Source organism: Oncorhynchus clarkii, chromosome 21, assembly GCF_045791955.1.
Source record: "Oncorhynchus clarkii lewisi isolate Uvic-CL-2024 chromosome 21, UVic_Ocla_1.0, whole genome shotgun sequence".
NCBI classification, from domain to species: domain Eukaryota; kingdom Metazoa; phylum Chordata; class Actinopteri; order Salmoniformes; family Salmonidae; genus Oncorhynchus; species Oncorhynchus clarkii.
The window spans coordinates 46,958,586-46,971,438 of record NC_092167.1 but is presented as its reverse complement, the minus strand read 5'-3'; the positions used below and the strand labels follow the sequence as shown (position 1 = coordinate 46,971,438).

The following is a 12,853-nucleotide window of genomic DNA, read 5'->3' as shown; positions in this document are numbered from 1 at the left end:
ACATTACTCATCTCATATGTATATACTGTACTCTATACCATCTACTGCATCTTGCCTATGCCGTTCGGCCATCGCTCATCCATATATTAATATGTACATATTCTTATTCATTCCTTTACACTTGTGTGTCTAAGGTAGTTGTTGTGAAATTGTTAGATTACTTGATAGGTATTACTGCATTCGCTACACTCGCATTTCGCTATACTCTCATTAACATCTGCTAACCATTTGTATGTGACAATTATTTTTTGATTTGATTTGGTAAGCGCCACCGGTGACATAGTCAGTCCCCTCCATCCCTCCATAATTCTCCCTCTCCCTCTCTCTCTCTCTCTCTCTCTCTCTCTCTCTCTCTCTCTCTCTCTCTCTCTCTCTCTCTCTCTCTCTCTCTCTCTCTCTCTCTCTCTCTCTCTCTCTCTCTCTCTCTCTCTCTCTCTCTCTCTCTCTCTCTCTCTCTCTCTCTCTCTCTCTCTCTCTCCCTCTCTCTTTCTTTCCCAGCAGATTGGATCCTGAAATGACCCCGGGGCCGTAACCTTCTCTAAGGATTTATAGATTTCACAGTTAAAGCTCTAACAGGATGATAGCCAGATCTGAGAGGGTTTTCCAGACCAGATACACGGAGGGGGAATAAGGGATGAAGAGAGAGAGAGAGAGAGAGAGATTTTCTAGACTATTAATATTCTAAGTGAAGGAGAGAATAGCTATATGGAAAGGAGAGTCTGAGACCTTGAATAATATTAGTAGCCCTACTAAAGGCTACTAAAGGCTAATAAAGCCTACTAAAGGCTACTAGCGGCTAATAAAGCCAACTAAAGGCTACTAATGGCTAATAAAGCCTACTAAAGTCTACTAAAGGCTACTAACGGCTCATAAAGCCTACTAAAGGCTACTAACGGCTAAGAAAGCCCACTAAAGTCTACTAAAGGCTACTAATGGCTAATAAAGCCTACTAAAGTCTACTAAAGGCTACTAACGGCTAATATAGCCTACTAAAGTCTACTAAAGGCTACTTACGGCTAATAAAGCCTACTAAAGTCTACTAAAGGCTACTAACGACTAATAAAGCCTACTAAAGCCTATTAAAGGCTACTAAAGGCTAATAAAGGCTACTAAAGGCTAATAAAGGCTACTAAAGGCTAATAAAGACTACTAAAGGCTAATAAAGACTACTAAAGGCTACTAAAGCCTACTGAAGGCTACTAAAGGCCACTAAAGGCTGATAAAGGCTACTAAAGGCTACAAAAGGCTAATAACGCGTACTAAAGGCTGATAAAGGCTACTAAAGGATACTAAAGGCTAATAAAGCCTACTAAAGGCTGATAAAGGCTACTAAAGGCTAATAAAGCCTACTAAAGGCTACTAACGGCTAATAAAGCCTACTAATGGCTACTAACGGCTAATAAATCCTACGAAAGTCTACTAAAGGCTACTAACGGCTAATAAAGCCTACTAAAGGCTACTAAAGGCTACTAAAGGCTACTAAAGGCTAATAAAGCCTACTAAAGGCTAATAAAGACTACAAAAGGCTACTAAATCCTACTGAAGGCTACTAAAGGCCACTAAAGGCTGATAAAGGCTACTAAAGACTACTAAAGGCTAATAAAGGCCACTAAAGGCTAATAAAGGCTACTAAAGGCTAATAAAGCATACTAACGGCTGATAAAGGCTACTAAAGGCTACTAAATGCTACTAAAGGCTATTAAAGGCTCATAAAGCACATCAAAAATAAAATGAGAATAATAATTCCAGGGTAAAATTGAACATCTCATTGGATGACATGCGGTAGGAGGAATAGATCGTTTTACGCATCGAACCCCTTCAGTCTTAATTAAGGGCGAGAATATTTTGTGGTTGTCAAACAGCAGTCAAGCATCGATCATCATGTCTCCAGAATCAGAACCTTGCTATTTATTGGAATGGTGCTTTAAGATCACTTTGACCTTTCACCTCCCCTGTGTAGTTCATCATAACTTATTTCATCTGCAGCCTAATAAACTGCACGCTTTCCCAAGTCATAGTGGGAGGACCACACACCATATCATCGCGTGACTCCAAGTTTACTTCGACATGATGGTAATTATATCAATATTTGTGCATAAAGGCATTTACACCGCCATTTCTCACATAACACATTTTACCGACACAAAAAGATCTTACGAGGTCGAACAAACAAGTGATCTGTCGGGCATTTATAAAATTGTACCTGTTTCACAGCTGTCGTGATTTTTTTCATAAGGTATTGTTACGCTCGTCTGAATGAATGGACCAAGGTGCAGCGTGGTAGGCGTACGTTTTTCTTTTATTAAAAATGACACCAAAAAACAACAAAATATAAACGAACGCAAAGTTCTGCAGGGCTAACAGCAACTGTGCAAAAACAAGATCCCACAACAGAAAGTGGGAAAAAGGGCTGCCTAAGTATGATCCCCAATCAGAGACAACGATAGACAGCTGCCTCTGATTGGGAACCATACCCGGCCAAAAACAAAGGACTAGACAATATAGAATAACCACCCCACATCACACCCTGACCTAACCAAATAGAGAAATAAAACGGCTCTAAGGTCAGGGCGTGACAGGTATGAACTATACTGGAACAACATTTTTTATTTGGCTTTCAGCAAAATCATCTCAGCTTCAATGTTTTATTGTGCCCATAACCTACATTCAAAGAGTCCTTAAAAGGGCAATCTGGGATTTGTACATCCCTTTTTGGACTTTTAAATGAACCATAAAGCCATTGATTCTTAAAGAATTCCTGAATTACATATTGTCCCTTTAATAAGTAGCAGCAGTAACATTGTTACAGTGGTTGGTAAGATGCTTCTTAAATGCAGAATCATCAACAGGGGACTGAGAGGACGGTCTATGGTCTTTGACTACACTAGTCTGGGCAGTGACACGACTGTACATCATAGGCTATAGGTCACTACCAGACAGAGAACACATCAATCTGAAACACTGAATCACATCTGGAGAAGAGGGCCCAGTGGGCCAGACACATCTACAGACACAGTACAACTGTTATGATACTGTAGTTATCTCTGGTAAAGCATAAGTAGACCATACTTAAGGTAATCTCTTCCTTAGTGTGCACTATAAGTGAATTGCATTCCCCTAGTGTGCCTTAGACACCTAGTTCACTCTCCCTATAGGTTCTAGATCACTCTCCCTATAGCTTGTAGATCACTTTCCCTATAGGTTCTAGATCACTCTCACTATAGGTTCTAGATCACTTTTCCTATAGTTTCTATATATCACTCTCCCTATAGGTTCTAGAGTTCTAGATCACTCTCCCTATAGGTTCTAGAGCACTCTCACTATAGGTTCTAGATCACTCTCACTATAGGTTCTAGATCACTTCCCTATAGTTTCTAGATCACTTTCCCTATAGGTTCTAGATCACTCTCCCAATAGGTTCTAGATCACTCTCACTATAGGTTCTAGATCACTCTCCCTATAGGTTCTAGATCACTCTCAGTATAGGTTCTAGATCATTCTCAGTATAGGTTCTAGATCACTCTCCCTGTAGTTTCTAGATCACTCTCCCTATAGGTTCTAGATCACTCTCCCTATAGGTTCTAGGTCACTCTCCCTACATGTTCTAGATCCCTTTCCCTATAGGTTCTAGATCAATCTCCCTATAGGTTCTAGATCACTCTCAGTATAGGTTCTAGATCACTTTCCCTATAGGTTCTAGATCACTCTCCCTATAGGTTCTAGATCACTCTCCCTATAGGTTCTAGATCACTTTCCCTATAGGTTCTAGATCACTCTCCCTATAGGTTCTAGATCACTCTCCCAATAGGTTCTAGATCACTCTCACTATAGGTTCTAGATCACTCTCAGTATAGGTTCTAGATCACTCTCAGTATAGGTTCTAGATCATTCTCAGTATAGGTTCTAGATCACTCTCCCTGTAGTTTCTAGATCACTCTCCCTATAGGTTCTAGATCACTCTCCCTATAGGTTCTAGATCACTCTATAGGTTCTAGCACTCTCACTATAGGTTCTAGATCACTCTCACTATAAGTTCTAGATCACTTCCCTATAGTTTCTAGATCACTATATAGAGCACTCTCACTTAGATCACTCTCACTATAGGTTCTAGATCATCTATAGGTTCTAGCCTAGATCACTCTCCCTATAGGTTCTAGATCACTCTCAGTATAGGTTCTAGATCACTCACTCTAGTGTTTCTAGATCACTCTCCCTATAGGTTCTAGATCACTCTCCCTATAGGTTCGTCACTCTCCCTACATGTTCTAGATCCCTTTCCCTATAGGTTCTAGATCAATCTCTAGGTTCTAGGATATAGATCACTCTCCCACTTTCCACCAACGTTGCAGTATAGGTTCTAGATCACTTTCCCTATAGGTTCTAGATCACTTTCCCTATAGGTTCTAGATCACTCTCCCTATAGGTTCTAGATCACTCTCCCTATAGGTTCTAGATCACTCTCACTATAGGTTCTAGATCACTTTCCCTATAGGTTCTAGATCACTCTCACTATTGGTTCTAGATCACTTCCCTATAGTTTCTAGATCACTCTCCCAATAGGTTCTAGATCACTCTCACTATAGGTTCTAGATCACTCTCAGTATAGGTAGTGTTACTTCTAGAAAAACACTATCCAGTCCATAGAGTTGCTGATCACTTGGTGCTGATCACAGACTTTAACTTAGTGTAAGATGTGGAATAGCACTCCACCAACGTTGCAAGGTGTGTTACTTCTAGAAAAACACTATCCAGTCCATAGAGTTGCTGATCACTTGGTGCTGATCACAGACAATGAAGATGTGAATTCTCTCTCTCTCTCTCTCTCTCTATTCAGTTCAAAGGGGCTTTATTGGCATGAGAAACATGTAATTACATTGCCAAAATAAACAATAAATAAAAGTGAAAAGACAAAACAACATCAATAAAAAACGATATAGAAATGAACAGTAAACATTGCACTCAAAAAGGTTTCAAGAAGATGAAGACATATCAAGGTGTTATATTACCATCTATGTACAGTGTTTTAGCACGAATAGTAGGTGAAGACAAATAAACTGAAATTGGCAGTAGTTACAATGTTGTTTGTGCTTCACTGGTTACCTCTTTAACATGGCAACGGGCCACACATCTTGCTGCTGTGATTGAACACTGCATATTTGCCTGACAGATATGGGAGTTTATCCATGTTCAATTTGTTTTCAAATGATTTGTGAATCTGGGTGATCTGTGGGAAATATGTATCTCTAATGTGATCATACATTTGGCAGAAAGTTAGGAAGTGCAGCTCAGTTTTCACCTAATTTTGTGGGGCTTCTCTCGAGAGCCAGGTGTGCCTATGGCGGCTTCTCGCAATAGCAAAACTATGTTTGGGGCCAAGTAACATTCCAATTTGCTCTGTTTTTTTGGTTTATTCTTTCCACTGTCTCTCTCTCTCTCTCTCTCTCTCTCTAACTCTCTCTCTACCTCTCTCTCTCTCTACCTCTCTCTCTCTCTGTCTCGCTCTCTCGCTCTCTCTCTCTCTCTCTCTCTCTACCTCTCTCTCTACCTCTCTCTCTACCTCTCTCTCTACCTCTCTCTCTACCTCTCTCTCTACCTCTCTCTCTCTCTCTCTCTCTCTGTCTCGCTCTCTCTGTCTCTCTGCCTCGCTCTCTCGCTCTCTCTCTCTCTCTCCCTCTCCCCCCCACAACAATGTATCTGTGTATTGGTGTAGAATCAATGTCTACCTCCCAGCACCAGTATCATGAATTCACAATACTAGTTCTGACTAGTTCTGTATGATGTAATGTAAAAACTTCTAAGTGATGCCCCAGAAACCGAGGGGCGGCAAACCGTGCCAATATATCCTCCAAACACCGGCTTCGAGGGCATTATCACTTTTATACAACGGGTTACCAACATATTCAGATAATGATTTACATATTTTAATTAAAAACATTATTTTGATGAATTTATTCATATTATTTCATCCTTCCACAAGATATAGAACCTGACACAAATCTAGGGTTGCTACCCAAGCCAGCTGGTCGTTCATTTGATCAGTTCGGTTGTCAGGGATGCGACCCAGTTGTTCAGTCTTTCTGTTCTGTATCTATGGATGCGACCCAGTCGTTGGTTCTAAATGTTCCATTGCCATACTGGCTGGCAACGTTCTTATCCCTTGCTTGCTAGCTAGCCAACTACGGCTAACTGACAGTCACGTCAAACATTGCAGACAGAATAACAGCACTGTAGCTAAATTTGGATTGGTGTCTCTATACCGGGACGGTTGAGATAACGTGCCATAATGTGATTAGCATGACAGTTGTAAGTAACAGAAAACATTCCAGGACACAGACATGTCTTAATTGGGCAGAAAGCTTACATTCTTGTTAATCTAACTGCACTGTCCAGTTTACAGTAGCTATTATAGTGAAAGAATACCATGCTATTGTTTGAGGAGAGTGCACAGTTATGTACTTGAAAATGTATCAATAAATCAATTAGGCACATTTGGGCAGACTTGATACAACACTTTGAACAGTAATGCAATGATTCACTGGATCGGTCTAAAAATGTGCACATACACTGCTGCCATCTAGTGGCCAAAATCTAAATTGCGACTAGACTCCTAAGTCATATAATGGCCTTCCTCTTGCATTTCAAAGAAAACACATGTTTTTCTTTGTATTATCTTTTATCGGATCTAATGTGTTATATTCTCCTACATTAATTTCACATTTCCACAAATTTCAAAGTGTTTCCCTTCAAATGGTTTCAAGAATATGCTTAGCCTTGCTTTAGGTCCTGAGCTACAGGCAGTTAGACTTGGGTATGTCATTTTAGGTGAAAATGGAAAAAAATTGAACAATCCTAGCTGTTTTCTAGTGATTTATTTAGCTGCATCCATAACAATGAGCTAATGAGGCGCAACTTCACCTGGCATAGAACATGTGCTCACTTGTCAGGACACTGTTCTTCAGAGGAGCTAGCCAACAAAACAGATAACACAATCACTTCAAACTGAAGCTGGATAGATTGCAAACTAGCTGCACGTTCTTCGGTTTTTACCTTTTTTTCAATTGGCATTTCTTTGTATAATGTATATCCATAACAATTATGCCTGCTGATTCGTTTATTCGACTGGCTGAGAAATGCTGCCCTGCCTGTCTGTCTCGTTCCGACTCCTGACATTAATACTATGGGACAGCTGGAGATCGAATTTGAATATTAAAACAATGTTGCAAATGTCAGAGAGACAGACAGCAAGGTTTATACAAATCACCTCTGTTGAAAACTAAATGTCTAAAAGAAATGTGAGATAATGTCTAGATGATTTTTATAGTGGAGATCAAGTTTATAAATTGCCTGGCTGGGCTGATGAGACAGTGGATTGCTCAGTCAGATGGAACAGAATAAATAGGCACTTTAATGTCATAGATTTAGCCGGTGGTAACTCGTGGAATAGACACCGGCTGGAATGCGGTTTTAACCAATCAGCGTTCAGGATTAGACCCACCCTTTGTATAATGTATAGCAACCTTTAGTCAACAGTGTGTCAATATCCTTCCTGAAATGGACGGTCAAATATTTCAAATGCATTTCATATTTTCCATGTATTCCTATTGGACCTCTGATTCCTAAGCATCTTCAGAGTTACTGCAGGTGAAATGTAATGATTGGACCAGCAACAGGTGGCACATTTCTTCTACTGTGTTTGCCATTGGATATGGATAAAAGCCGGGACAAAACCAGAGGAATTTTAGGTCATTTGATCACTCTGTTGACAGTTGTTGCATTTTGGCCCTATTTTTTTTGTTGTCAATGAGTGTGTCGTCGTCCCTTTCTCCATCTCGCCCTTCATCTCACCCTCTCTGTTTGTGTCTAGGCTACTCTAGTTCTCTTGCTTTGTTTACTCCGTTTTTAGAAAGCCTATTTTTACTTCCCGACCCGAGGCCGTATTCAGCAGCTCTGCAAGTGCATGCTATCCCCCCTCCGACCCCACAGCCTTGCGCGTCATTGACGTTTTCCTCACAAACGGTTAGGAAAATCCCTACCTCACAACGTATTAAAACATCGCTTTAATTAACCAGAATCCCATATGATTAAAACCACTTTTCAAAACGAAGTGACGTATATTATAATTGGCTAATTAATCCATATAACCGTTGTTGACCGAACGGTAGAATAACTACACAACTACAAGCATAATCTCGGTCTATCCTCTCCAGTCGAGTGGGTTTGGCTCATTAATGTCTACGGCGCTGATGCGCGTCCTAATTGAATTGAACAATACCATTAGTGACTGACTGTTGGACGCGGGAACACTCTGTGTCAGTCAGTGGCAGGGCTGGTAGAGTATCGTGATATGTCACTCTCCTGTCCTGTCGTTTGTATGGACCATTGGGACCATCATGATGGGGACACAGTAAATGACATACCTACATTGTTCAACGCTCCTTTTTTTTCTCAGGAACTGGAACGATCTGACATAAATATTGGAAATGATATGAAATACATTTGCTCATGAGCAGCTCGAATTCTAAATCAATCTTCACGTCTGTAATATCCCTTTCACCCACAGACCAAAATCCCACAGATTTACCACGTCTGCATTTTAAGACCATTTTGTTAGTATATCTGACATGGGGCGTGGTTAGCCTAGTGGTTAGAGCGTTAGATTAGTAACCGGAAGGTTGCAAATTCAAACCCCTGAGCTGACAAGGTACAAATCTGTCATTCTGCCCCTGAACAGGCAGTTAACCCACTGTTCCTAGGCCGTCATTGAAAATAAGACTTTGTTCTTAACTGACTTGCCTAGATAAATAAATAAAAAACAACACTACAAAATAAAAGCGGCCTAGAGACATATATATAATTCGTGCTTTTTCACAGACATGTTATTCCTGTAACCAAAGTACAGGTTTTGGGTCTGTGTGAATGGTTCTCCGCTTTTTTGCAGGTCAATTAATTAACACTTCCATTGTTTAATACCTCCCTAATTTGGACTGCAAACAGGTTTAACAACAACCCCACCCATCTCAATTCACAAGTTACCCACTGATATGTATAAAAGAGGTATACCTGCAAATAAGTGGTAACTAAGGGACTGTTGGAAAGGGGGTCATATAAACATTGACTTATATACATTTTTTTACAGGTAATATACCATATCTTCTGTCGGAAATGGGTAAAAGTGCAATGACTTAGGTATCATCGTGCGCGTAACAGGTCACACATGCGCCAGGAACAAACTGTGACGCGCAGCATCCTACTTTTCTGCAGATTAGGTCATCACTAAAACAGTTTATTCAGAGTCATCTGGACTCGCAGATTTAATCCCTGGCCAGTGGTGTCTTACCGTCAGGGTTGGCACAGATGAAGACCCGGACACTCCTGCCCGTGGGGACGTGGTGCGGCGGCAGGGCGAGGACGTTGCCACTGATGGCCGCCCTGCGGAGTGCCGATTCCCGGGGACAGGGCTGCCTGCTCCCCACTCTCGAGGGCCACATGGATGGCGACTTCCAGCGTAACTGCAAACAGGCACACACAGACAGGTCTTTAGTGGATTCTATTGGGGTGATCAGTTGCCACACACACACACACGCACGCACGCACACACACACACACACACACACACACACGCACACACACACACACACACACACAAATCAAGTTAGCATGGATCTGCCAAGTCCTAGAAGGCAACCTCGAAATAGACCCATATTATAAGCCCATGCTTTCTTTTGCATTCAGTCATAGGAATTTAGCATAACAAAACGAATTACTGTCATGTTGCATGCGTAATTTGAATACATTTCCTTGGCTATTATGGCTGAGCATGTGAATCATCATGCTGTGAAACAAACAAACAAATGACAAGACAGTACAAGAAGCAAACAAAGGGCAAGCATCGGTCGAAATCCCACCCAGAGGAGATGCTTGAAGAGGGATAGAGAAGGGGAGAAACAGCGCTAAACTGTTCAGACCGGGGGAAGATCTCAAGTCGCTGTTTTCCACAGAGTTGATGATGTCCCGAGATCTTTGTTTCACGGACAGAGACCGCAAAACAGACAACGAAACACCGGGAAAAGTTGGAAAGTCCCTAATGTCAAAATGTGAATCCTTTTTCGTATTTATCATGAAAATAAATACTCAAAATCACTGAACCACTGCGTTCAGTGGACTTGACTGTTATGGGGGAGGAGACTGCAGATACCACACTAAAACAAGAACACTTCTCGATGCTCACATCTTTCATTCGTTTCATTTCGAAAATATCCAACCGTGGATCCTTGAGAATCAACAGACACGGTAAAAACGCCCATTTAGAGTTCTCTTCACCGGGAGTCAGCCCCTGGAGACGGGAGAAACAGCAGCCGGTTGGCAAAGAGCGGCGCTCAGCATCTTGCTGCGGTTGTGAGGGAGCGCAGGCTGGAGAGAGCTCCAAATACCGTCTCGCCCCCCTCTCTCTCGCTCTCTCCCTCTGTCCCGGTTCCTTCAATGGAGATAGCCTAGCAGTGGTCCTCACTGCTCACTACCGGGTAGGGATAATGAAAATTGCTATAGACCGCGCGGTCAATGAGTGAGAGAGTCACGCGGGCGATTCGCTCGTTTCCTCTCTGTCAGCGAGGCGGGAGCCCTGCGCCACTCCACATCGCAGATATCTCTTATTGTGGATGGGGGAGCCAGGGGGAGCGAACGTCTCACGGGAGGAGGAGGAGGGGTTTGGTTGGAATTCATTATTTTATCGATAAATGTACCTCTCTTCTGCAGCCCCTTGTTATTCGCGCTGGAAGTTTAAGTGCATTGGATTTCTACTAAACGTAATTGATTACGGTGCTGTTCTTGGAGAAATGCTGAACCGCCATGTATTCTTGAATTCCAGAGTTTGAGGAGAAAAAGCAATAGAACCACACAAGCTGAATAGGCTAATGTATAGGTGTACATATTACCCACAACATAGGGCCTATTTATGAAACGAATAAAATGTAGGCTAACCATTATATTAAGGAATTACAGTCATTGTGTTGATCACATCATATTCAACGTCAATAATTAAACACACACATCGTGTTTTCAGAGGTACTTGCTCTCCAGGATCCTCTGTGTGAGCGTGTGTCGCTATGAGCGGCCCGTTTAACGGTACCCCACGTGAAGCCTGTTTGGAACCGGTAAATGTCACGGAGGCCAACGGTTGAAACAGAGTGGTGAGTCCAACAGCGTTCGCCCTTTATTTACCTAATTGTTCCGTTAGACCGCTAATCCCCGACCATGTTAATGACGTCTGCACCTGCACGAGTTTAAATGGCTTTGGGGTTTTATCAGCATGGCACGCTGGCATGAGCTGAATGTTATGGAGTACATCACCAGGGTCCAGGTCAGTCAACAGCTAGGTCTGTCCCAGACACACACTGTGTGTGTGTGTGTATGTGTGTGTGTGTGCACGTGAGTGAGTAGGACATGCTTGTGTGTGTGTTGGCATGGGCACGTGTTCGCAGCATGCACACACACATCACGTCCCTGACTGTGCCAATCTGCCAACACACACACACACACACACACACACACACACACACACACACACACACACACACACACACACACACACACACACACACACACACACACACACACACACACACACACACACACACACACACACACACACAAACAAACATACACACACAGACAGACCATCTCCCTGACTTTGCCAATCTGAGCCAGAGTGAATCACCAGTGCTGTGAGGAGACGTGATCTGCCACCTGAGATACTGAGAGACGTACAGGACAGGGCTGGCTGGCTGTTTACTTGGCAAAATATGGATGCACGCACTCACTCACAGGCCAGACATATGACCTATCTTTCAATCTCCTTCTCACAAGCCAAAGAAAGAACACGCAACAGGCCTATAGTGTATTGTGATAGCCTGGTCCCAGACGCAGATCAATATCTCAATCCCTAGACAGTTGCATGCACTTTCTCACATAAGACAAATCCAGTAGACAATATTGACTGGGCAAGATCCCAGAGACCACTACACTACAGAGAATAGACAGACCCACTACACTACAGAGAATAGACAGACTCACTACACTACAGAGAATAGACAGACCCACTACACTAGAGAGAATAGACAGACTGACTACACTACAGAGAATAGACAGACTGACTACACTACAGAGAATAGACAGACTGACTACACTACAGAGAATAGACAGACTGACTACACTACAGAGAATAGACAGACCCACTACACTACAGAGAATAGAAAGACCCACTACACTACAGAGAATAGACAGACCCACTACACTACAGAGAATAGACAGACCCACTACACTACAGAAAATAGACAGACCCACTACGCTAGAGAATAGACAGACTCACTACACTACAGAGAATAGACAGACTGACTACACTACAGAGAATAGACAGACCCACTACACTACAGAAAATAGACAGACCCACTAAACTAGAGAATAGACAGACCCACTACACTAGGGAATAGACAGATCCACTACACTAGAGAGTAGACAAACCCACTGCACTAGAGAATAGACAGACCCACTACACTAGAGAGTAGACAGACCCACTACACTAGAGAGTAGACAGACCCACTACACTAGAGAGAAGACAGACCCACTACACTAGAGAGTAGACAGACCCACTACACTAGAGAATAGCCAGACCCACTACGCTAGAGAATAGACAGGCCCACAACACTAGAGAATAGACAGACCTACTACCCGACAGAGAATAGACAGACCCACTACACTAGAGAAAAGACAGACCCACTACAGTAGAGAATTGACAGACCCACTACACTAGAGAATAGACAGACCCACTACACTAGAGAATATACAAACCCACTACACC

The 12,853-nt window shown here is 42.4% G+C and overlaps 1 protein-coding gene across 1 annotated transcript in view; it reads right to left on the bottom strand.

The window, feature by feature from the left end:
- LOC139379488 (NACHT and WD repeat domain-containing protein 2) overlaps nucleotides 1–9,503 on the bottom strand; it is an 81,299-nt gene extending 71,796 nt beyond the window's left edge. The window contains exon 1 of the mRNA XM_071122304.1: nucleotides 9,338–9,503. Coding sequence (XP_070978405.1) covers nucleotides 9,338–9,488 — 151 coding nt within the window. The 5' untranslated portion in view covers nucleotides 9,489–9,503. The remainder of the gene's footprint in view (nucleotides 1–9,337) is intronic.
- Nucleotides 9,504–12,853: the final 3,350 nt, after the last annotated feature.